Source organism: Parambassis ranga, chromosome 4 (genome assembly GCF_900634625.1).
Source record: "Parambassis ranga chromosome 4, fParRan2.1, whole genome shotgun sequence".
Lineage (NCBI taxonomy): Eukaryota > Metazoa > Chordata > Actinopteri > Ambassidae > Parambassis > Parambassis ranga.
The window spans coordinates 4,382,196-4,408,920 of NC_041025.1; the positions used below are offsets into that span (position 1 = coordinate 4,382,196).

Here is a 26,725-nt window from a genome sequence, read left to right on the forward strand (position 1 = left end):
ACAACAGGAGCCACCGACAGGCTCCACAGTCCACATTATTAGTTAGTTCCACATAGTTCCACATCACACATGTGATGTGGAACTATGTCAATTGTTTAATTGATTTGTTTCATTAGTTTTTGGTGAGGTTTTTTCAATGTTATTGTAATAAAATGTGCAAATATTGAATTTAAATACCTATTATTCTGTCTAAGAAGAGTCACTTCAACCCAAAAACACCGGTTTCATCAAGCATAACTTTTTATTGAGTAACTCAAACACAACAGCATGAGTGCCATGGTTCATGCTGTAAAGCATGGATTAACTCACACAGTGTCATGTACATAATCTTGCATTCAGTAACTTTGTGCCTCCTCTATGCAGAAGCTGTGAAACAAAAAAGTAACAATCATTTTTTCAGTCCAGATCTTTCACCAGCAGAGCTTCTTACTGAGCATAGAAAGTCTTATAATTCACAGAAGAACATGAATCAGCCTCTCACCCGAACCCATTCAAATAAAAGAAAAGGAAGACTGAAACCTTAAAAGGCAATGATTGTAAAAGATTGTCTTTTGATAAATGATTTTACTGAAGATGCAAACAAATTCGACCCCCTCCTAAATTCTTTTGGTTTTGGTGGGGTGATAAATCTGGCAGAATTTGGTATGCCTGGGCCCTCAGGTTTTGTGCATTTAGGACTAGACATTAGTCTAAATTGTTGAAAAAATAAATAAGCTGGGCCTCTGAGACCTGCTTTAAAGCTGCACTAAGCAATATATATATGTGACATGTAGACTTATACGAATGCCTCTACAGGGCTTTTCAGCCTATCGAGGATGATTGTTTTGGGTTATTGTTGCTTTAAATGACATTGTAAAGCTACAATAAATACATACATATTATACCTATCCACATCAGCTGAACCTCCAGTAAACAACATCAATATTGCATCACATTCATTACACAAGGACATCTCAGGTTGTAGTGTGGCAGATGTTCTAGCAGACTACGTAGTTTCATCAACAAGTAGTCTTAGTGACGTCGTAGGTTTTGTGTCAGTGCTGAGCTGAACGGAGGAGTGTGACATTTGATGATGACCTGTTGTTTGTAGGTCTGTACACGACAGGATACAAACAGCTGCCTGCACTCTTGCATATTCCCTCTATAACGTACACAGACACTTTATACCCAACACAAGAGCACACACAACCTCTGCTAACTATCATATTTCACACATGTGCTGAGAGTATTAAATTAAAGTACAGCCCTGAAGGAATATAATATCTTAAGAGAAACTGACTGAAATCTGCACTTTAACTCATTGGCAGTGAGAAGCGGGTAAATGTAAAAACTTAAACACGAAGGAATTATGTGATGCAGAATAACAAAACTGCACTAGTTGAGCCTCCAGAGCCACGAAGATGAGCGGAAGAAGGAGAAACGCGGAGGACTCCAGGCCTCCAGACAATCTTACAAAATGTGTGCATACACACTGCTTTGCCAAAGCAGGGCAAGGTAAGACACCTCGTATACATTAACATCAACTCAAGACACTAAAAAAAGGAAAATAAATCTCAGCCACACAGCTCTTAAACATTCTTTGTTCTTCTCTCTGTCCCTGCAGAACATCACTGTAAAAAAACTCACTGGCTGTTGCTCTGTGCAGGTTTGATTCTAGTCTACACAGAAACCAAATAGTGTACGTCAAGAACAAACGTTATATGCAGCTGTGCTCATTTTAGCATGGCGGTTTCACTAATAATGCATACATGTGAGACAATCATTTTTTTTCCAGAGATGTCATAATATCCTCAATAGAACAAACTGTAGATACTTTCAATTGTGAAAATATTTGGGCTGTTTTACTCAGATTTCATTAGAAGATGTAAACAGGAAGCATAATGCTGCCATAGATTTGCATACATTTAACCATACTGGTGACATTAAGAATGATGGATTTAACAAAGCAGTAGGTATTCCATTATTATCTGATATATTAAATGATCCTGATCCTGACTGGTTTATCACATCATTCAGATCATTCTATCTGAGCAACAAACTGCTGCTATAGACATGACTGATCACCATGAGTATCAACATCCAATCCATTCAATTTTGCTTTTCTGTAAGTGATCCAGTCATTATAGTAAATTTAAAACAACATCAGGAATGACGACGTCCTCTTTGCATCACCTTGTCAGGGTTAAATTCGCTATAATGTCCAGCTTGTGGCACATTATTCCTTACATATCACATTAGTGGGCTGTTATAACAGTGTATAATGAAAGATCTATCTGTCTATGCCAAGAAAAAAATCATTTCATACTATTATATCAAAAATAAGATGGGGATTATATTAAAAGAACTCATATTCATTGAGTAAACAAAGCCAAAAACAGCTGCTTTTGCATACCCTCCAGCTCATACCAGGGTCAGGATCAGCACGCAGCGGATAAATGAAGACCATTAAAACATTCAGGTCAACTAATCTGAATAAATACGAGACTCAAATATTTAAACACTGCCCAAGGATTGTCTGGACCACAGCTGACGCTCTGTGTTCTGTGGAGCAGCACCACATTCAGAGTTGCAGATAACAAACACTGTCAATTATTTCATACTTTCATTCACTCATCAGGGCAGGGCAGTCACATCGCAATTCTAAGGTGCAGCCACAGAAAAACCCTCGTCTATGTAAACCACTAACAGGAGTAACGGCAACTTCATAAAACTCTGTCCCGCTGATCAAAAACTTACTGTTACCAGTTCAAGGTCGGTACTGACCTCCAGTACAAGAAGACAATCAAACCAGAGCTTTTAACAATGGTGGAGTAGATTCTACTGATCACATGGATGAAGCGTGGATGACTTCTTAACGTCACTGCAAATCTTTAAGTATTTTTTCTCTTTTAATCGTTTTGCTTCTGTGCTTTTACTGTTTAAATACATGTAACAAGTACTAATCTCCTCAAATCCAGTGATGATGATGGGGGGGGGCAGAGCATCCTATAGGCTCAGCAAACATGCTGGGATGGAGATGGATGGAAGTAAACACTAGAAAGAGCAAAAATGATGTCTGGCCTGGGAATGAAAGTCACTTGTATCCTTCCCCATTGTAGACACTATCCAACTAACCCAACATCTGAAAACTTCAAACACAAACACCTTTATAAAGCTTCTGCTTCACAGATCAACAAACTCAACTTTCCCATTTCTGATGATAAATCCTAAATTCTTTCAACTGATAAACCTGTAAATAAAAGCTTTATAGAAAGATTTTCATCATAACAAATAAATATCTAAACAACACAAACTACTGGGTAACAGCCTCCCAGCCAGTCAAACACACTTACTAACACAGTCCCTCTAACTCTTCATCTCTACACTTCATGTGTAGACTCACACACAAAGATTTGTCATGCACAACTCAACAGATCACAATGCCCAAACTTATAGAGCTTTTTAAGCCACTGACTCTAAAGTCTATACAGCAGACCTGTCAGAAACAGATAACAGACATGATCTGAGGGGCACAGCTACACAAAATGAGTGAAAATGTCCTGATATGAGTTGTTTTTTTATTTATTATGAAGCTAGTGTTAAATGCTATTGTTCAATGATCACTGTTTACAAGTACCTGATAATATATGTGAAAGCGCACAGATCTAGAAACCACTGTGTAGACTAGAGGTGTGAGTCTAATTCAGGTTTTGAATCGAGATTTTTTGTAGGCCTGCGCTGCTTGTGGAAACTTTGGAATTCACATTTTAGGCACAAAGAAATAGTTTGTAGAAAAATACATACAATACATATCTTTATACATTTTACACAGAATAAAATGGTTATTTGTTGTGTAGCTCTTTTGTTCTTGTAATGGGAAGACGAAACATAATAATAATAATTTAATAAAAACTGATTTATACCCTCCCCTTGAGTTGATGGATTGATTTATACTTATTAATAACCTTCAAGCATTCGTCTATTTTATATCAATATCTGTGAAAAGCTTGACTGAAAATCCAATCACCCACGGACACAGAGCAGGGCTCTGCGTTTGTGCTCTACAACGTGTGCTAACTAGCAGCTCGCCACACATTCCAGTTTTTAAAACAGGACCGTGTAACTTTTAGATTAGAAATAACGCTTTCAAAACTAAAGTAATGACTTCTTAACACAAACTTTAATACACTCAAATCTTTTGCTGCTGTGACCAGTACCTTCCGGTGAATAATAGCTAATGTAATGTAATAATGTAATGATGTCGGAGTCACTTTGTTGACATTATGACTCGTATATACCTATAACATATAGCATTGTAGTTTAATGTTAGCAGTACTGCTAAATGCGGTGCAGTGGTTTGCATTCTAATGACTTTAGCAAATGTAGCATTGACTGTGACTAACACCAGCATCAGCACCATTACTGTTACCTGTAGCTGTTCAGTATGTTGACCTAACGTCACCTAGATTGCAGTGAAAAATGAGCAGCTTTGAGAAAAAAACAAAACACGTGTCTGCTCATGTTTTCTGTAACAGTCGGGTTTTGTTACAGGACAGATTCAATTTCCAGGAAGGGAGTACCGGTAATGTTCTAAGGCATCTGCAATGGCTTCAGCTACGCAAGGACTTTACTATAGCACAACCTTGCTGTTACAGTATAGCAGTATTTTGGTTAGTTAGCTAGCTTCTGAATGTTATAGGGCACTTGTGTAGAAATGTCTGTCAGTGTAGTAGAGTGGACTTGACGTGTATTACATATTATTATCATACAGTGGAACTTAAGGAGACTAAAAGAATTTCCAGGTGACAACCGCTGCAAAAATATATAATAATAATTAAATTGATGCTAACCAAAATGATCTGTCCTAACATCTTAGAAAACGCATAAATTTGAATTTCATTGTCTCCAAATAAATAACCCCATCTTAATCTTATACAACTTTGTCACATCCTGAAACACAGAATGCCATTTTTGAATAATTTACCACAGGACAATAGTGCTACAGTGCCGCAATCGACACATCAATCTACTGGTCCAAGCGTAAGCTACTGAACAAACTGGAAGAAACTTGTCTAGTCGGTACAGCAGCAGAATCTCCCTCTCTTTGCATCAGTACTGCACACACATGTGCAGGACTTAATGTAGTGGTTACAGCAACACACAGACTACATCACAGCAGGATTGTCTGACAAACAACAAGATGCTACAGTTGAGAAGGTGCCGCTGTCATTTTTCCCCACATAATGGCATAATTGCATCACAACTATGAGGTAAACTGAAAGTGAACTTTAGAACACATTTTCTACCTCAGTTGGAACTCCTATCTCTGTTAGACTCATAGAAAAAAGGGATATGGATCATTTTGCAATCTTGTGTAATGTCTTAGATAAACATGAAGCTGACTGCGTGTCTTCATGACAGGAAGCACTCTCTCATAAATAAAAAGCTTTTAAACTTAAGGCTACACGACAAGTGCTGGGAGCCCTTTGCTTGCTCAGATCATTGCAGTGAGCGTATGACTGCTACCAGCTGAGGGGTATCTCTGAACCCTTTTCTCCCTGAAAACAACCAGAGGACCTTTATATATCTACTGGTACTACACCATTTCCTTTAAATGCTTAACAACTAATATAAATAGGCAATAATAGTCATAATAATAATAATATGATAACAGACACTAACTTTCATCATAGGAAGTCAGGATATTTTTGTCCATAAGTTAAAGACACACATCCATGTTAACCTGCTACATGTGTCTAATCACACCCCTGATCCAGGTGATGATAAAAAGTCCTCACTATTTATGCATGCAGATATGTAGTTGCAATGCTGCTCGCAGACCTATGAGAAACGTTATGACTGAATGAGAGTAAAATGGAAGCTAGCACAGGAACTGCTGCTCAGACAGACGCAGTTCTGAAGCCCTGGATGGATGTGCACTGATAAGAATAGCACACAGACTGTAGGCGGATGAAGTTCAATTTCCACTCTGCATGAAGCACATACTTACTGTTAAAAACCACATGAGTAACATGCAGGACATTTAACTACACCCAAACTGAAACAAAACTGCAGGGGCAGCCACTCGCCACTCTGTGTTGGCTGTAGGTATTTTTTGTAAGGAGAAGACTCCTTCGTGGTGTCCCTTGCAGTTAAGATTTTGTCATGCACTAAACAATGCAGAGGTGTAAATTGAGCTTGGGGTGTTCACTGTACAGTCTGATACAGATAACCTCTTTTGTAGGCGCTCAGTGGGTAGAAGGTGGCCACCACAAACTTCCCATCAAAAGTGCGGCCCGTCAGAAGCCTCTGAGCCTCTTTGGAGTCGCTGGAGCTGGCGTACTCTACAAACACCTGGTGGACACAATCAAGAGAAGGAACGAGTGGGTGACAGGCTGAACAGGCTGAAGGTTGAGTAAATAATCCGTTCTTTTGTTTTTGTTGCATTTTACAAGCAGTTGTCATAGATACCTGCTTTTCCCCTAATATAGACATATTTTGTGTACTAAAATATTCAGCCAGTTTTCTTAACATGTATACAGTATATTGTCATGGTATCGCTACCTATATCTTGACCTCAATGTAGTTGTCAGGGACACACTTTGTTTGGTTATGTGTGGGTAATTCTTCATGAATTTTCCAGCAATGTATTTCACAAACTACTACCAGCAACCTACCATTAAGATAATACATGAATTAATGCACACAGCTCAAACTGTGAAGACGACTAGCCGTAGCATCTTTTTCTGCATTTATTAAATAAAAATACTGGCAGATAATCACTAAATATACGCCCCAGTTTGCTTCTTGACTGGGTCTTTTTTGTAAGTACACATCCGCTCTTGATTGTCACACCCTTATCGTGGGATTTATTTATTTTATTTTAAGGTAAAAACATTTCTACCAGTGGTTACATTAGCATGGATAAGCAGATTGTTGTAATTTGTGCATTATTATTATCTGTGAGTTTCCTAATTTTCTTAATTCTTATTTCTTAATATTTTTCAGCACAAAAGCCTGATATTACTTTCTTTTCAAGATCATGGGTCCTACCTGTCCTTTCCCTGGGTTCTCCTTGGGAATAAGCAGAGAAACCACTGAGCCATACTTCTGGCACTCCTCTTTCATGTCCTCCAGGATATCTGGGGAAAAAAACAATATTATGAATATGCCTGCATAAAGGCATGGTGTTAACAAACAAACAATTTGGAAACAGAAACTGAACATTGATTTAGACAACATACAATTATACTACTAATATTCCATTTTTGTACCTTCATACTCATCCTCATTGTGCAGGTGACTGTCGTCGATCAGATTTAGCAGACGCAGAACAGGGGAGGGCAGAAGAACCAGGTCCTCAATGTGAGGCGCTGGTGCAAACACACAGAGGTAAATATACGCGTTATTTATACCGTTAATGTTGGTAAACATATTGAATAATGACACCTACCAAAAGGAATACTGAAGAATGGGCTCAGCAGGGCAGTTTCAGCTGTGCATCTTTGTTTTGGGTCATTGAGAAGCATGCTGCAGACACAGGGTAACAAATCAGCGCTATGAGACTTCGTTACAAGGCTGTGTTGTTATTATACTATGCAGTAGATGAAGTTTACCTTTTGATAAGGTCTCTAAGGTGATAGACAGGGATGGCAGGGCATGCCAGACTGTTGCTGGCAAAGATATGATCTACAATGGCAGCACTATTGTCCTACAGGAGAGAAAACAACTTTAGGATCCCTCGTAGTTCAACAATGAATGACATTTAATGGTACAGCAATTACAAAAAAGATTCTATTCTATTATTTGATTTTTTGTTTGCGTTCCGTTAAATCAGTATCCTATGTCTTTCCTGGATAAAGCTTTGCTATACCTTCCACTCCTGCGAGCGGATGGTGTCTTTGAGTTTGATTCCTGAGAACATCTCCAACAGGATGATGCCCAGACTCCACAAGTCCACAGCAGCTGTGCAGCCCGAGTCTCCCTCCACCTCCACCCCGGCCTGTGCTAGGCTGTTCTGAAGCTCAGCCTCCGGAGCGCGATACCCGTCTGTCTGGATGTACTTGACATCCTAAAAGAGAAGTGAGTTACTGCAGTTATGTAAAACACAATTAGTCCAGTCCCTTTTTTGCAAATGAGTAACTTCTGATTTACTGTACCTGGTTTCCCTGTTTGAAGCTTAGGCCAAAGTCGATAAGCTTGAAGCACTCATCATCAGCACTCCAGAGGATGTTGCGTGGTTTGAGGTCAGCATGGACATAGCCTTCCCTGTGAAGGAAGGCGAGAGCCTCCAGGATGTCTCGGGCACAGTGTTGGACAAGCCACATGGAGTGGCCCTGCTGGGGTCTGCCCAAAAATATCAGACTATGAAGAAAACATTCTAAAACGTGAAACTCATGCTTACAAAGGGATGGATATCTGATATAGCAATTTTTACAGTATGGTGATATCACTTCACTCACCTACCACCCTGGGAACCACTGCTGCCTCTCACCAGCAGCTCAGACACACTGACATCCAGCAGCTCCAGCAGAAGGCAGCGGGTGGCCACACCCATGCAGCTGTGGTTGGTGAAGACCCCATACAGTGTCACTGAGATACAAGAGGATATCTATGGTCACCCATAAACGACTTCCACCAGCTCTCATTAAAGTCTAGTAACATCATTATAGATAGCTGATCCTGTGAGGTATGCCATCTTAATTAAAACGCAAATGCAGCAAATGTATGCAGGATGAGGCATTTTAAAAGAAGGAAAGCTCAAACTAAAGACCAAAACACACTGTGGTGATACGTAACATCGTGCTATTACCGATATTTTTATGTCCCTGGATGTCTTCCAGTACAGATCTCTCCTTATGATACCCATAGTCTCCTCCCTGAGTGTCGGCCTGAAACTCCTTGACAGCAGCAGTGGTGGCCCTGCCTGAGCTGACCCGGTACACCGAGGCGGAGACTCCCTGTCCGAGCCGCGACTGGACGGTCCATATCTCACCGAAGATCTCAAACAACACCGGCTTCATGCTCTGGTCTACGCTTCCCTGCGAAGGCAGGATGCTGTCCGGACGCGGTGCCTGTACCTTTGCGCTTGGCTCAGAGGAGCCGCAGTGAGCCATTGGGCAACGGCGGACGGGAGAGGAGACGAGAGGAGAGGAGAGGAGAGGAGAGGAGCCAGCTATTTGACAGGAAGCAGCAGCTGCGGGAGCATTGCAAACCGGCGGCTCTATCAACGCCACATAAAACTATCAGGACGTGTCAATAACACTGAGCGCTCAATCTGGCTACAACCGCAACCCTGCTCAAACTAAGCATGGAGTAATATCTGAGCATACTAGACTAATGTTTGCTGACATGGGTTGTCAATAAAAGTTCACGTCAGCTGACAAAAAGTAAGCTAACTTGGCTCAGAGAAATGGCTAATCTAGCCACTGAGTTTAAGTACAAAAACAAACCACTTCCACGACGCGTAGGAAAATCCTTCCCCCATAATGTGCCGGATACTGCTAAGGCATATGAGTTGACGTAAATAACTTGATAGAGATTATCGGTTACGACTGCAGTAAAGTTTTGCCTGTGTTGTAAACTCAGGTTGTTGATATTAATCTTACTTCCGGTTCTGCTGTCCTCCCTGCCGGTTTGTGGTGCGGGTTTTCCTGCCGTCTGCCCCCTGTCGCTCAGGGAGTGTAACTACACCATGCCTTTCAGTATTATCTGTGTGGGTAGCTTGGCAGTATGGCAGTATGGGGAGATAAATAGAAGTTGCCTTGACACTCATTGTGCTCCTCTTTGTAAACATGCAATAATGAATAGCAGCGGGTTATTTCTGAGATTCTTCCAATAATTATGTAATCTGGCTGGACTATTTGGTGAAAGTAGTAGTAATGTTACTTTCTAAACACTGTTTTTGGTAAGTTTAAATAATGTCATTAACTAATTTGTGCAGGAATAAATACATAAAAGAAACCTACCTCTTAATAGAGAGATGACGCTGATCGTGATAGCGATGTCCTGCCCATCAGTGAAGTACTCTGGCCTGCTCTTTGCATACAGTCTGAGGTAATGGTAACCATAAGTGTCATATTATGTGTAATTTTGCCTAACATGATTGCTCCTGAAGTAAGTGTTTCCTCCCTGTCATTGTACTTTCCTTTTATGTAGATGCAGAGTTCCGGTGAATAATCACCTTCTTTAGTGAGCTAGATCATCATGCCCCTCATTTGATCTTATTCAGGGAGAAAGCTTTCAAAGTGGAAAAGACTACAGATGCACTGGCTGATATTTACAGAGGCCATGATGAATAGGTGATTTACTGGTTTAATCTTTGTGTAATGTTGACTTAATTTTAATAACTCTAAGCTTTTGAATTCCAGAATTTGTCCACTTCATAGTCCATGTTTTGTTGCTTTGATTGCATTCAATAAGTTTATAAATGTAAATTTTGTAAACTTATATTCAGATATTGTATGGTTGGGTGGTTGTTTGACATCAGTGATTAGTGTTACACATTTTCTAAGAATTTACACTGCTTTTATCCTTTTAGAAACTACATGCTGTCAGCACAAGGTGGACAACTGTTCTCCATGCCCTTCCTGTCTATATATACAGAAAACAGAACAACACTGGGTCATGACACCAATGTGGTATCAATGGTAGTATCTCCATCACTAAAATCTTTTTTTGTAACTCCAGGTCAGTCAGACTTCTGTGAAATCAGCCTGTCCAGTTAGGATCAACACTGATTGTGAATCAGTTTCAGCTGCTGTTGTGCAAATGGAACAGACAACAGGTGGAAATGAGAGGCAGTTATCAAGACAGCCCTATAAAGGAGAGGTTCTGCAGGTGCTGACCACAGATGAGATCTCTGCTCTCATCCTTTCTGCCTGATGTTTGATCACTTTTGCATTTTGTCAGTGCTCTCACCCCTAGAGGTAGTATGAGGCGGTGTCTACAACCCACACAAGCTGCTCAGGTAGTGCAGCTCATCCTGGATGGCACATCAATGAGAAATCTGTTCAAATTGTAGTTATTGTCAGTGAGTTGTCAATAAAATGCAAAACAAATGCTAAAAGTAGCTACACACAGTCCATCTACTCCATGTCAGTCATGTCAAAATACTTCAAATGATCTAATAAATTAGTTTCACAATAAAATGCAACCATGTGATTATAGTTTTTTTCATCTAAGCATGTTAAAAGTCAGGTTAAGCATTAAGCTACTGTGTGTGCTAGCAGCAGTTCAGAGTAATAATGAAGATAATACACCAATATGCCATACATGCAGGCTTCAGTTTTATGCAAGTGCTCATAATGATATGCAAACCTTATTACTAATGCCATGTAATCCTCTTTTACGTCACATTTTTTATGTTTTACTGACACTGATTGTGCTTTGGCCTCATAGCAGAGGAGCAGTTCAAAAGCTGTAACTTCTTCCCATAGTGCATCTTGGGGCCCTGTGTTCCACAGGTAAGTGACAAGCATGGTCCCACTTCCATGTGTTCCATTATTTCCCTTGTTCCACGGACAACTGCTTTTCCAGAGGCTATCCCCAAAACAGGGAGCTGCAAATCTGGTTCTGACATATGTGACATAGTTCTTCGAGAGTTTTCAAGAACACTTGGAAACATGTTGCTGGCCAACAGGTATTCCAAAGTTATGGGCAATTCAGAGGTCAAAAGGTCAAGGTGAAATGTGGTGCCCTGTCATGTTGATGAAGATTCTCAGTCATCCAGGTCATCATACGTAGAGAAGATTGAAGCAAGGCGTCTGGACTTGTAGAGTTTTCTTGAAGACGTTTCGCTGCTCATCCAAGCAGCTTCATCAGTTCTAACTGTTTGGTGGGGAAACATGGTTTATATGTGGTTACAGACCTATGTGGGTGGGTCTGGGTAAAACTTGAAAAAACTTAAAAACAATAGCACTAAATGTTTCCATACTTACCTGTGATGTTCTGGCTGACTGGGCCAGGTGTGTCTAACGACTGGCTAACGACTATGAAACTGCCGGAGGGGGACTGATTGACAGCCCTTTGTTCTTACTGTGAGTATGTGCAAACTTCCTGGGAATGGATGGAATCACTGCATTGTATGTGGTAGAAAGATGATGTCTGAGGCCACCACCTCTGTTAAGGGAAGGTTTTTCCAGCTTAACATAGATGGCTTCCTTGACTCCTCTTTCATACCACCTTTCCTCCCTGTCTAAAATGTGAACATTGTTGTCCTCAAAGGAGTGTCCTTTGTCTTTGAGGTGGAGGTGGTGCTCAACACACAGGACTACCACTCCAAAGTGACAGATCTCCTCAGTGACACAGCCACATATGAGACACTGAAGAGGGACCCCACCGGAAACTAGTCAGCTACCTACAAAAACTGGAGAAGGACCAAATCATCAACCGCAAGCTCTACTTTCGACTGTATCCTGGGGAAGCCACTCCACGCCTGTATGGACTCCCCAAGATACACAAGGAAGGAGTCCCCCTCAGACCCATCGTCAGCAGCACAAACTCAGTCACATACAACGTGGCTAAGCACTTGGCTGAACTCCTGACACCACTGGTAGGTGACACACCACATCACATTCACAACTCGCAGGACTTTGTGAACAAGGTGGAGAAGATCCAAATGGACCCAGATGACACCATGGTCTCATTTGATGTCACCTCCTTGTTCACCTGCATCCCTACATCAGAAGCCACAGAGATGGTAAGGACGTGCCTCACACAAGACAGCACACTCAAGGAGAGAACCAACCTAACGCCAGACCACATCTGTGACCTGCTGAACCTCTGCCTGACCACCACTTATTTCCAGTACAATGGGAACTTTTACAGACAGAAGCACGGCTGTGCGATGGGATCACCTGTGTCTCCTATTGTGGCCAACCTCTACATGGAAGAAGTGGAGAGAAGAGCCCTGAGTTCCTTTCCTGGAACCACCCCCACCCACTGGTTTAGATATGTGGATGACACCTGGGTCAAAATCAAGACCAACGAAGTGGAACGGTTCACAGAACACATCAACGCAGTGGATAACAACATCAAGTTCACTCGCGAGGACACCAAGGACAACAATCTGGCCTTCTTGGACTGCACAGTACATATTGAGGAGCCTCAATGTGGAAGTGTACAGGAAACCCACACACACGGACCAGTACCTGTTGTTTGATTCACACCACCCACTGGAACACAAACTGGGAGTCATCAGGACCCTGCAGCACAGAGCACAAACTGTACCCACCAGCTCAGAGGGGAAGAAGAAGGAGCAACACCACATCAGGAAGGCCCTGCAAACATGTGGCTACCCGAAGTGGGCACTCATCAAAGCCACAAAAACAAGACCCCCCAACAACAAGAAGAAGGACAACACCAGGCGGAGAAAGAACATCTCCATTCCATATGTGTCAGGAGTATCAGAGAAACTCCGCAGGATCTTCAACAACCATGACATCCCGGTCCATTTCAAACCGATGACAACACTGAGACAGAGACTGGTTCACCCGAAGGATAAGATTCCCAGGGAGAAACACAGCAATGTGATATATGCAGTCCAGTGCAGTGAGGAATGCTCTGATCTGTACATTGGAGACACTAAACAACCACTCCACAGAAGAATGGCTCAGCACAGGAGAGCCACCTCCTCAGGACAAGACTCAGCTGTTCACCTCCACCTCAAAGACAAAGGACACTCCTTTGAGGACAACAACGTTCACTCATGTTTACTCACTCATTCACTCATGTTTATTTAAACATGAGTTTAACTGTCAGATGTAGGATTTTTAAGCATGTTATGCTGGCAGTGGTGCCTCCTCCTGTTCATATTTAGAGGTGATTTTCTGATTTATGTTCATTGTCAGTGAAAAGAGAGAAAAACATCCCACTGTTTGCTGCTTCAGTCCTCACTGCAGTGCTGCCATGTTATTTACTTTACTTACTGTCAGATCCATCATTGATAGCTGTATTTCCACATGAATGATGAGGCCGCAGGGTGTTCGTGTCTGATTTAAGCTGTTCAAATCATTTTAACGTTATTTCATCAAGTATGGTATAGTATCAATCACTGGCATCATAAAAACACCTTTTATCTTCATCCCCATCCAAACTCTGAACTACACTCAGTCCAGCAGTGGAGGCTCTAGGCCAGCATTGAGCTGTCCGTCTGATAATAAGGATGAGAGCTATCACTCCCCAGAAAACAAAAAGACAACACATTTATATATGAGCTGACGTCCGCACTTTCACCGGAAATGGAGCGTCATCCCGGAAAGGGAAACGTCAACAGAATGAGGTGGTGTTTTTGAACATTTGGCATTTTGCATACTTGTCCTGTACACGAGGACAACAAGAAGAGGTCGGTGTTTGAAGCCGGAGATTTAAAACTCTTAAAACACTAAGTCGGTGAGTTGAACTGAGCGGAACCCAAAATCCGTGACCAATGTTACGTAATTTCACAACTGAGCCGAGCCGGCCATGCAGTCATTCAGCTGCCAGCTCCTGAAGCAGACCATACGTTGTTTATGTTTTGGAAAACGGGTGAGTGATTCCACAGCTTCACTCCGCTTGACGGGGCTAAATGGCTCATTTTAAACACTACAGGACGTGTAGCAGCGCTGCGGGTGAGTGAGACAGGAGAAGCTAAAGCTAGCTAGCTGCTACTTAGCAAGAGGTGCAGCGGTGATTTTTAATGTTTGTTTTTAAGATAAAGAAACGAGTGAGCAGAGTGTTAGTGCGCAGGGTGACGACACATTAATAACGCTTATTTACTGGCAATAGCCCTGATTTCTACATGACAAAAGCTTTTTTTTTTTTTTTTAAATCTCCGTAAAAACGGGTTTTATGGCTGCTGTGCACGAGATCCGTGTGGCAGAGGCGTGGCAAAGCGCGTGACTTCCCGGGAAATCAGCTGACAATTTGAAATTATATTTATACAGTGTAGATACAACACACACACACACACACACACACACATACATGTCTTTATGCTTCAGTGAGAAGCAGAAAATCTGCCTGATTCTTGCACATGTGAAGGTAACGTTCAGGGTCAGAGTAGTACTATATTATGTCTTTGGCTGTAGTGTCCAACAGTGAGTATAATCTCAGCTGACATACTTTACTTTCAAAGCACACAGGGGCAAGTCTTTGTTCTGTTTGCATACTTTAAAGTGCACAGTCGCTGTTGAAATAGGTTATTTAAGGAGTGGGGGGCATTCTTTTCTACAATTCTTGCTCATGCAGCTTTAAATGTGCGGGTAAGCCAAGCAGTTCTCCTCACTTACTGAATCCTACTCTGCTTCTACTTTTTAAGGTGCTTCTGAGAGGCATGAATGACTTTGCAGTTCTCAACACAGGGCGTAAGATGCCCCTTCTCGGACTGGGAACATGGAAGAGTGAGCCAGGAAAGGTACAGAGACTTCTTTTAAATAGTCATGATCATCATAATTATAAGAAAAGTTTTGTTCCCTCAGCTATCACCGAATTAAACAGACTCAAATAGTATACAGGGGAATGGTGCCTATTTCCCTGTATTGTGTTGTCTGCCAGGTCCACCCGTTCTATGAGTTGTGTATGTAGGAAATGGTGTAAATGTTGTATGTGTATGTTTGGGATGCTATACTCTTTGAGAGACGTCTGCTATTATTTACATCTACTGCTTAGGAACATGAAGCGACATGTGAAAGATTATTATTACAGATTATAATTTCATATTTATCTCAGGTCCGACCCAGAGCACACAAGTGTTGACAGTTCTTCAACATACTGCATAGTGTCTGCAAGGCAGACATGATGCGTTCACGAACTAAAAGTCAAAGGATTTTGCCTTAAGGTTTAAAACAAAAGCATACATGTCAAACCTGCTAACTGGCTTTGGAGTTTATGAGGTGAAATGTTATCATTTATTTGGAAAAACGATCCAAATCTAATTTTAACAGTTGTCCTTTCTTGACCACAGGTGAAACAAGCTGTTATTTGGGCTCTTGAGGCTGGGTATCGCCACATTGACTGTGCATCCATTTATGGCAATGAGGTTGAGATCGGAGAAGCCCTCCAGGAGACGCTCGGCCCTGACAAGGTAAAGTAGCTTAGGACAGTATGACCACAGAGGGTGATTGATACTGAGGTTCAGAATTTCACTGTTTGTTTCTATTGTTCTGAAATTATCTGTCCTCATAAAAAAAATTGTATCTGACATATTGTTGTTGAACCAGTCCCTGAGGCGAGAAGATGTGTTCATCACATCCAAGCTGTGGAACACACGGCACCACCCTGAGGATGTGGAGCCAGCTCTTCTGAAGACCCTGAAGGACCTTAAGCTGGAGTACCTGGATCTCTACCTCATCCACTGGCCCTACGCCTTCCAGTGAGCTCCACCAAGATTTAATGAACTTTTAATGAACTGAACTTGTAATTGCGCACGTTTAAAACCTAATGCTGCCTCTGCGTGTTCCCCAGACGAGGAGACGCACCTTTCCCTAAAAATGAGGATGGTACTTTATTATACGACGACATAGACTACAAGCTGACCTGGGCTGCCATGGAGAAGCTAGTCGGAAAGGGCCTTGTTCGATCCATCGGCCTCTCTAACTTCAACAGCAGGCAGATTGATGACATCCTGTCTGTTTCTAGCATCAAACCGACTGTTCTCCAGGTACAGGATGTTTATGGTGATTTCGAGGACAATGGGCTTAAAATACCAGAAGTGAACCTGGTATCTCTCTGTATGTGCTGACAGGTAGAAAGCCACCCCTACCTGGCTCAGGTGGAGCTGCTGGCCCACTGTCGGGAGAGAGGTTTGGTGATGACGGCCTACAGTCCTCTGGGGTCTCCAGATCGTGCATGGAAACATCCAGACGAACCTGTCCTGCTTCAGGAGCCAGTTATCACCTCCCTCGCAGAGAAATACAAAAAGTCCCCTGCTCAGATCATCCTCAGGTCATTACAGTGTATCAGTGTCCTTTCACTCTACTCAACTATTCCACATGTCCTTCATTATGGAGCTGAGTCAGAGTTAAATCTTAGGTTTAATGTTTCTATCTGCTGCATCAGTTTAAATTTCATATCATTAAGAATTAAGAATAGTAAACATTGTTTGATCCTCTTCATCACCATCATCTTTCCGGCCCAGAAAGGAACACAGCACGATGGCAGATTGTTTTTTTTTTTTTACCGTGACGATAGTTTGAAATTCTTATCATCTCTCTATAATGACTGCCTGTTTGTTCAAGATAAAGCATGCAGTTGACAAATAACCCATTCTATGGCAGAAAGGGAGTCACAATCTAAACCAGGAAGTCAGAATTAAGTCTAAGATAACACCTGTCTCTCACTGTCTGCTCCTGTTACACTGTGAACACGGCACACTGAAGCCGTCAGGTGTTGACAAATCTCAGCAACCTCACGCATCAACACAATCTGTTCCATTTCCAGGTGGCAGACACAACGAGGAGTGGTCACAATCCCCAAGAGTGTGACAGACTCCCGCATCAAAGAGAACATCCAGGTGCAGTATAAAGTTCTTACAGTACATGAAGTGGTGTTTGCTCCTAATAAATAGAAGGTTGTGCTGGTATGGAAGAGTTACAGCAACATTGGATGTGACGTACTGCTCATTTTTCAGGTGTTTGATTTTACCCTTGAAGCAGAAGAGATAAAAAGTATAACGGCTCTGAACCGAGGCTGGCGCTACATTGTACCAATGATAGAAGTAAGTGTGCTTTACGTCTGTGTAGCTCAGTGTCATAGATAAGCTGCTGCAGTGAAATGTTCTGATGTTACAGGTGGGAGGACAGCGTGTCCCCAGGGATGCAGGACATCCTTACTACCCTTTCAACGACCCCTACTGACAACTCACCACCTTAACCTGAATCTGTGCCTTCAACACCACTTCACCTTCTCACCAATAAATGTTCCTGTTCCATTACAGTTTGTCTTTAGATTCTGTCCAATCCTGCACTTATAAGAACATTTAAAGTAACTGTTGGTGGTAGAGACTGAAAAATGTGGTGTGCCTGAAAACATGCTGTCTGTGTTATTTTTTAAATAAACATTTTGTTACTTCTATTACAAGCATCTTTATTTAAACCAGTTTAGGTTACAGTAAGTCAGGTTTGGCACATATAATCTGATAAGGCACAGTCTCTGCTCCTTGCCCTGCAGTTGCGTGTCCTCACCAGAGTCACGTACAGTGACAGCGTCTCGTTTCCTGCAGTAGTTCCTCTATGGCTTTCTCCATTGTCAGTTTTGGATGTGTGTGCCTGCGTATGTACTGTAAAAAAAAAGCAGCAGAAATATGGCTTATCTAACAGGTAATGGAAATAAATGCACATTTAAATAGGCTTTATTTGTACCTCCTTGGTGTCCTCCAGTGTGGTGTATCTGTAGTTAGGTGGTTCCAGGCTCTGCATCAGCCTGGAGTGAAGAAGGCGGCTGCTTTCAATGAACCGCCTCGTCATGTCGAGCTGCTGTTTCAGCAGTTCATTGTGGGTAAATAAGGCCGGGTTAAAGGTGCTGATGGCTGGTGGTAGACAGACATAGGACACATTAAAAAAAAAGAAAAATAAACCAAGGTGGAGCACTGTTAGGGAGGGTTTAAAGCAAATACAGGACTACTAGTGAAGGACGTGGATATATAAACATTTCACCTGTAGATGGTGCTGCAGCACCATGACGAACAATAAATGTGGACGGCCCTATCGTCTAAAAAAAGTTTGTGGGATTTTCTGTTAATGTACAGCAGAAGAACTTTTCATGTCCTGTGTCTCATGTGATCCTGTGTCTCACCTTCCATCCTCTCTTTACTGACTGTATGTGTAGGATTCAAGTAGGCCGAACCTGCAGAGAGGTAAGAACTACAGGTCAGAAATGGAAAAAGACCATGTGAACATTGCGGCGATGATTTGTGGCAGCCTCACCGGTGGACCATGTGTAAGTCGCTGGCTGTGTCTGTACTGCTGCGTCTTTTAAACCCTTCTTCCTGTCTGGGTCACGCCTCATCGACCACTGAGAGGAGGCACAGCTCCTGTGTGATCCTGAAGATCTAGAGTCCCTGCTTTTGCTACTGCTGGAAGATTTGTGATCTGATGTCCGTGAGGTGCAGGTATGACTTGTGTCAGAGAAATCACTCGAATAATCATCTTTTGTGTTCTCGTGGGACACGTCTGAATCCTTCTCTATGACCTCTGACACCTCCTTTTCCTCATATCCCTGCAGGTGCTCTGACACCTGGCTGAAACTGTAATCTGGTTCTGTCCTCTCATTTTCAAAGTCACTTTGATAGTCCACCACCTCCTTCTCTTCACTCTCTTCCACTGCCTGGGATTCAGAACCAGGGGAGCCATGTTTAGTTTCCCTCTGTTTAGAGTAAGAGGAAAGTAAAACATCACACTTATTAGTCCTTCAGGGAAAATAAGAAACATACAAATCATTTTACATTTTTTCTATAAAGTAGATGTGTAAGAGTGGCTTCTGTAATCTTGGTAGGATTCACTGCTATCATCTCCTCACACACACATTTAAATGAACAACAATCACATCAAATCAGGGAGCACGATCTCAGTTTGTGGCCACTTAACAATCAACACTGATTGCATCTGAAATGTGCATTTTCATTTAATTTTCTTTACTTTGCCCGTGTTGAGGATAAATGTCTAGTTTATTATTCCAATCAACTACGAGAACATTTATTTACAGTTCACACACACTCCCTAGTCCCTGTTTAGTGTGTATTATGCTGGTTTTAATTCTATCTAGGATATTATATAGGTCATAATCTGATTATTTATATCCCTGTATAATCCCACATAGAGTATGAACATTATCCAGGTTAAAGTTCCCAGGTTCCAAACACACTTTTGTACTGAGGAGTCGTTGTTATTAATGTTCATTTAGGTCTGCTCTGACCGCATTCTGATTGTGTCCTTGTTTGTAGCTTCCTGTAGCTAGCTCCACACTTAGGGGTTAATCACAGGCTTAAAGCCTCTCACTGTGAGAGCGGTCATGTCAGGAGCAAACATCTGGAACAAGCCCGGATTTGATGCCTTGCAGCATTTAGGCTACAGAGCATCCTTAGTCATTGCACAGCGTACAGACTTAAGGCAAGGACACACCTGCACACATTTAATACGGAAGCACGCCACATATCAGGAGCAATTAGACACAAAAACACATGTCATTGATTCTCTGCGTGTGCTGGATGCATGAACAAACGGCAACAACATATTATTCAGTGTTGTCTCTTAGCTGTGATTGTAAAAATATGTTGGTGCTACCAAAAAAAATAATTATTCAATTGATTGATTCTACTGTGCACATTTACTGCAGTAAATACACATTGCATTCGATCACCATTAGAAAGTTCCAAGTCCATCAGTTACTCCTGTTCTTACATTGTCTGAATATGAAGCTGTAATTATAGAAACATTGGTTTATATACATTCATACATCTGACTTCTAACCTGGCTTAATTACACATCGTAAATCGTTTGTCCTTACCTTTGCTCCTGATGTTTCCGCAGTAAATCCAGTGTCAGCAGGCACAAGGTCATCTAGTGTCATCACATTAATCCGGAAGTCTGTAACATAGGATTACCAGGATCAAATTTACAATGACGATGTGCATATCACCACGGCTGTCCTCAAACATTACAGTGAAAGGCATTAAAGGACCAGTGTGTTGAATTTACTGCCATATAGTGGTGAAGATGCAGATTGCAACCATTTTATTTCTGCTAGTGGATCACCTGGAATTCTACACACACAGGAGATATATAACTATAATGTTATTTGATACATACTGCACTTCCCTTTGACCCTCTACAGAGATGGTGTCTATACATATATGACAAGCTTATGAACTTTCATGCAAATCATGTTTGTCATTTTAATTCCAGGTGTGGGGAAAAAGGAGGGGGGGGGGTGCTTTATGTACCTTTTTGTTCTTCTTGGGCGCATAAGGAGTAAAAAAATAAAATACAATTAATTTTTTTATACATAAGTGATTAATAAATCATTCAACAAACACAGTACACACACAGGACACTGCTGACTCCTTGTGACTCTTGAGCTTGCTAACTACAGTGGTAAACAGTATTGCATGTCTGTGTGTTGATTATTTGATTCTGATTGGTCAATTTAGCATTCCTTGGTGTCTTTCTGAAAAAACAGACTGTTGCTATAGACAAGGATGACACCATCAAGCTACAGAGGCCCTGTAAATTTCAGTGTACGGTAAATATACATACATTCTTCAGGGCTCCTTAATAAAGAGGTCAATACTTGTACAATATATATGTACAAGTATTGACCTCTTTAGTAAGGAGCCCTGAAGAATGTATGTATATTTACTGTATATTTAATTTCTTCATATTTAATTATGGCTGTAATGTACAGATCACTGCAAAATATCCCTCTTCAGTGCTCCTTACTAAAGAGGTCAATACTTGTACAATATATATATATATATATATATATATATATATATATATATATATATATATATATATATATATATATATTATATTAGATTGCTTGCCTCATACCTTCAGATACTGAGTAAGGAGCCCTGAAGAGAGATATTTTGCAGTGATCTGTACATTACAGCCAAAATTAAATATGAAGAAATTAAATGATGACTAGATCGGGCTCTTACATAGCATTAGATTGCTTGCCTCATACCTTCAGATACTGAGCTCATCTCACTGTGCAGATCTTCAGAGATAGGGCCCACAGGGAAGAGTTCCTCCAAAGAGAGCACTTCACCACGGCCTGACACGGAGGAGATGGAGCTCCCGGGACTCTCCACCCTAGGAGAGGAACCAGGTCCTTCCAGAGGAGGAGTAGGGGAAACACCAGGAAGAGAGGGTGCTGGAGAGAGCATGGAGGGGCTGAAGTGGGCCTGAGCCAGGCCGGTGAATCGAAAAGGAGAACTGCGGCGAGAAGGAGAACTGGGGGAGTGAGGCGGTGCCATGACGGAAGGTGATGGAGGACGGACAGCAGCAGGAGGAGGCGTGGAGGGAACACGCTGACTGCTTTTGCTAAACTTCTGTGGAAAGTACAGCCATGTTTGGAAATATCAAATTTCCAGTATTCAATGTTCTCTTAATAATTAAAATCTAGAAAACACCCCTGCTGTCTTACCTTCTTTGGCTTCTTCATAGACGAGGGTTTCTCAGGTCTTATGAGGCTGCAGCCTGTTGAATCAAATGAGTCTCCTAAGAGTTTCCTCATGTCCTCTTCGTCACTTTCCAAACTCACAGTGTTCATTATTCTCAGGGATTTTGTCTCCCTTGATAAGTCTACAGCATTGCAAGCTCTGGACCTGACGCTTACGTCTGCACTTTTCGGAGCAGCAGAAGCAGCATTAGTGCCTTCAATAGCACTAGTGGTTTTCTTCTTGAGAAAACGATTTTCCCTCGGGCTCTGGTCACTGCTGGACTTTGTAGGTAGGTTTGTAGGGGCTAGTGGAGGTGGTGAGAGTCTTGTGTCCGTGTTGAAATCATAAGCAGGTTTTGTCCCTTGTCTGACCTGTTCCTGGGCCTGCTTACGGCTGTGGATGCGGCTCTCAATTTCAGCAAGTCTACTTAAGGCTGTGGTCTGGCTGGAGCCCCGCTGGGAAGATGAAACATAGCTGAAAAGAGGGATTACAATATATGCATTATATTCATAAATTCCGATCAACGATGTTTCTTCTACATCCACAGAAAAATACCTTGGTTCATGTACTTGGTTGCTGCTGACTGGAGACTGGCTGCTGGTCGTTGGTGGTGGAGCCTTCTTCAGGAACCTGCTCCTTCCTCCCAGAGAACTCTGAGGCCTGGCATCCTAACCAAAGAAACCACATTTGAATTTCAAGTCTAACTGGACTTAAATGTTTGTAGTTGTTCCACTGTAAACAGTGTCTTCCTTGTTGCTTACCTTGTTCGAATCCCCTCTCTCGTAGCCATTTTCAGGATTAACAGACCTGCCAGCATGACCTCTAGGTTCAGAGGCTGAACTGACCGAGGACAGGTCACTCAGGTCATACATTAAAGCGTGTGTGTTTGGGGGAGCAGATCTAGGTTTGAGAGATCCAGCAGAATCCACAGAACTCTAGAAAGAAGCACAATTGTGACAATACAACTGCATTAACTTAACAATTGTACCTGATACTATTATACATGAAAAGGCAGGACCTCTACTCATTTTTTTTTAAAGAATCTGAACTCTTGTTTCACATTTTGGCAAACACACAGCGACTCGTTGCAACATGGTGGAGGGATGAAACACCCTGTAAGCAGACCTGAGTTTTGGTTGTGGAGGCCTGCGCGTCTCCTCTCCTGCTCCTGGCTGACAGCAGCGCCTGCTCTGCTCGTTCCAGAGCAGAGCTTCGGCCTCCTCCTCCTCCTCTCCACATTTTCCACCTTTTCAAACTATGCCTGCTTACTTGAAATCCTTTAGCACGTTATATTACTTTCTTACAAAGCACTCTAGCAATAGCTTGGTCATATTTGTTTTACCAGTGTTAGCTTGCTGGCGACTAATGCCATGTTAGCCATGCTAGCTACAAACGTTTAGAGCTTCCGCTAACGTCTGCCATTAAATACAATAATAAAACAGCAAATGTTTTATAGTGCAAGCAGTTTTAACTCATTTAGTTTACTCCCTGGGACAGAGAGCAGCCTGGCGTCCCGTTTCCATGGAAGAGCTTCCGTTTTCTGTCTTCTTCTTTGTTCTAATTGCGCCTCCAAACCTGAGTACAGCGCCATTTGCAGGAATATTGTGAAAACACACACTACCTAAAGAACAACAAAAACACACTTTTGAAAGATAATATCTTATCCTACATAGACATGATAATATTTTCAATTCCTAGCTGTTTATTCTCACAGTAATTGTTTTACTTTTGATAGTGTTTTACTTTAATAATACACACACTCCACACACTGTAGTGTGAGACAACATCTGATACTGTCAGCAGGTGGCTCAGTAGGATGCTGACAGAGACTGGAGCCAAGACAAATGTCTTATTTGTAGGTTTTCATGGCCTCTGATTTACTGTCTGATAGACCTTATGTGTTATTCTCCCTGTGATGTTTCTCACTCCTGATTGCTTGCATGCCTACCATTACCAGAGAATTATGGTGGTCCAGAAATAATAGGGATGGTATAGGGGTTAAAAAATTTTGAACCTATAAACCAATTTCATTTTATAAAAAAATGTATTGGTCTCAAATTAGTAAAATAACTAAAACTATTAGGTTCTCAGAAAGGTGCAGAAGAGGGCAGAGGTCTTTGAGTTCAGTCCTGATACATATGAGTAACAGTGTGTCAAGCAGAAAGTACAATTTCCAGAATCATCAGTGTATAATTAAAATAAAATCCCCATGTATGCTCGGCTGCAGATTTGAGCTACTGAGAGTTAGGGTCTTTTTTTTCCTGGAGAAGCATGTCTTTGCATCACTGTAATTGTTTGAATTGGTGTTTCAGAAAGATGAGACCAGTGATGGACTAAATGAGGCAGAATCCCCGGTGCAGCTAAGGTCTATTCAGCAAAGTTGCAGGTGGTCCAGTAGTCATGTCTTAATTAAAACTGCAGTATCTCTATGTAGTGCTTGAGGCTATGTTTAAGTATCAATCATTGTATATAATAAGACTGAAATCATTGTTTTATAATGAGCAGCCTGAAGTTCTAATAGGCCAACTGTCATTCACAATGAAATATACTGCTGTTCTTGGGTTTCACCATTTGATATATACATTAAATTTACAGCTGTGATTAATTTATTATTTATTAGAGCAAGAAACAACACACAGAAGATTCATGACTTCTATAACAATAGTCAGTAGTGCACTTGAAGAACTGCCTGATAATTTGCTGTAAGGACAGGTTCTCATTTTAAGTCTTCTGCAACATCAAATATCTTTATGTTAATTAGAAAAATGTTTTCATTGTTTATGCAGGGCAAATACCTTAAGCTTTCATTTGTGATGACTTTAAAGGGTGCATAATGTAAGCATACGTCACTTGGTGCATTCATGTGACATGAAGTTCTTGTTTATAAATTCTTGTATGTTATATATTTATGAAAAATGAAAGTCATTTTTAAAAAATTGGGCCTTCTCTTCAGGAATTGCAAACATGAGAAATCAATATAAAAAAAAACAGTAATTACAACATGAAAAGTGCAGCTTCTGTTCCACATTCAGTGTGAAAACTCAGTTATGACTCAGACTCTGTGGAGCTGTACTGAGGCACAGCAGTGGTTTAAGCTGACCGCTAACAGATGACCTGAAGGTATGTCACATGCTTGCTATTAGCTTGTAAATTGAGCACCACACAGAAAAGTACATCTGAGGCACAAACTTGCATGTAAATCCAAAGCAGAATATTTGGCCTAGCAGATTAACAGTATTGTCACTAACTCAAAGGTCTACCATTTGCTATTTACTGATGTTAGGATGATTCTAGAGGATTCTGTGAACTTCAGAAGAACTGATGCAACCTGCGCTGTTCACTTAGATCTATCACCCCCCTAGGCATCTCTTTTGACTCATCTTCAAACAAATCCTGCTTCTGATCTTTAATTTAGGTATTTGGGAATTCTTTAATGTGCATGTTAAAGATCATTTTGCCAAATCTTAGGCATCCTCAGCATGGGTCGTCAAAATTTCAGGCCAGTGTCTGTAGAGGTTATATAAGTAAGCTGCTGCCCACACCCCTTTCTGAAATAAGGCGGTGCCTTCCTTAATGATATCATGGATACAGTGTGAAATCAAGGCAGGAGAACCACTATGGCTGGTGCAGGGCTGCAGACTTGAATGGGTCATATTTACAAAGAAAGGAAAGAATGTTTTGTGGTTTTCAAGACACAATGGAGAACACATGACAACCTAGTTTCACATCAAAATGTGTATTAGCCATGTTTGTCCACAGTGCAATTATCTCTGCTCTAATATGTTTTGGGCTTCTGTTTCTATTAGAGTACCACCAGGATCCAGTCAGGACTTTTAACCATGGTGGTTAAATTAGAGATTAATGACGGACCTTTTTTGGGGGGTTAAAATACATCATTGTGCAAACCTGAACCTCAGTTTCTGTGGTTACCAGGACACAAAGTTGCAAAATCACATATGTTCTGAGCCTTTATTTTGAAACTTCTATGTTGATGTAAACCGGGCTAGCTGTGCTAAACAGAGAGCCAGACACAACACTCGACTCGGGTTAATTCTAATCATTATTTTTGAGAAGAAGAGGCACAAATACATCAAATACACAACATGTAGGTAAACAGTCATCCCCCCAGAGAAATGGACACATCACAGTGTTTTGTTGTTTGTCACTCTGCCTCTCAGGTTCAGCACAACAGTTCACGACTGAGCTCATCATTGAGAGAGTTATTTCTCTCTGGATCTCATATTAAAAGCAATTAATGTATACTGCATCTTTTTTCCCAGTAAAAAGAACATGAACTGCACTCTGGCCTTTGGGGATATTCTGGGGCAGAAACACGTATTTTATATGTAACTATATATATTATAACTCATCTTTTAAACTGCCTACATTAAATCTGTATTCAGTGCTATTCAGCAAAGAGCCTCATCTGCATACAGATAATTTCACTGTCTATACACCCACAGCCCACAAAGCTGCATAAAATACTGCTGATGTTTCAGCTTGACAGGCAGCACAATGCTCCTTCTCAACCTGAATCTAAATTAGATGATAAACATCCAAAGGGCCTCTGCTGTTGCCATACTGTGCATTAGACCCATTATGCAA

General features: G+C 41.4%; 3 protein-coding genes across 5 annotated transcripts; 1 reads left to right on the forward strand and 2 right to left on the reverse strand.

The window, feature by feature from the left end:
- Positions 1 to 222: 222 nt before the first annotated feature.
- uhmk1 (U2AF homology motif (UHM) kinase 1) lies at positions 223 to 9,601 on the reverse strand. Its single transcript, XM_028403589.1, has 9 exons — positions 8,792 to 9,601; positions 8,442 to 8,571; positions 8,139 to 8,325; positions 7,853 to 8,050; positions 7,596 to 7,690; positions 7,433 to 7,509; positions 7,254 to 7,352; positions 7,033 to 7,121; positions 223 to 6,333 (listed from the first exon to the last, which is right to left on the reverse strand). Exons 1-9 carry the CDS (start codon positions 9,093 to 9,095, stop codon positions 6,187 to 6,189), a joined length of 1,326 nt encoding a protein of 441 aa, XP_028259390.1. The 5' UTR covers positions 9,096 to 9,601; the 3' UTR covers positions 223 to 6,186.
- A 4,603-nt stretch (positions 9,602 to 14,204) lies between these two features.
- On the forward strand, positions 14,205 to 18,030 carry akr1a1b (aldo-keto reductase family 1, member A1b (aldehyde reductase)). Of its 3 annotated transcripts, none has more exons than XM_028403901.1 (9): positions 14,205 to 14,370; positions 15,278 to 15,373; positions 15,923 to 16,042; positions 16,179 to 16,330; positions 16,423 to 16,618; positions 16,703 to 16,902; positions 17,398 to 17,470; positions 17,588 to 17,674; positions 17,748 to 18,030. In XM_028403901.1, the coding sequence occupies exons 2-9, from the start codon at positions 15,293 to 15,295 to the stop codon at positions 17,811 to 17,813; spliced, it is 975 nt and encodes a 324-aa protein (XP_028259702.1). In that variant the 5' UTR covers positions 14,205 to 14,370; positions 15,278 to 15,292; the 3' UTR covers positions 17,814 to 18,030. The 3 variants fall into 3 exon arrangements, with proteins under 3 accessions (XP_028259702.1, XP_028259701.1, XP_028259704.1); XM_028403900.1 differs by having other exon boundaries at positions 14,370 to 14,505; XM_028403903.1 differs by lacking the exon at positions 14,205 to 14,370 and adding an exon at positions 14,459 to 14,588.
- Positions 18,031 to 18,076: 46 nt separating this feature from the next.
- On the reverse strand, positions 18,077 to 23,644 carry c4h19orf44 (chromosome 4 C19orf44 homolog). The gene is made up of 10 exons (XM_028403899.1): positions 23,246 to 23,644; positions 22,882 to 23,055; positions 22,676 to 22,788; positions 22,105 to 22,594; positions 21,643 to 22,009; positions 20,461 to 20,540; positions 18,882 to 19,320; positions 18,751 to 18,801; positions 18,318 to 18,484; positions 18,077 to 18,235 (listed from the first exon to the last, which is right to left on the reverse strand). The coding sequence occupies exons 1-10, from the start codon at positions 23,357 to 23,359 to the stop codon at positions 18,146 to 18,148; spliced, it is 2,085 nt and encodes a 694-aa protein (XP_028259700.1). The 5' UTR covers positions 23,360 to 23,644; the 3' UTR covers positions 18,077 to 18,145.
- Positions 23,645 to 26,725: the final 3,081 nt, after the last annotated feature.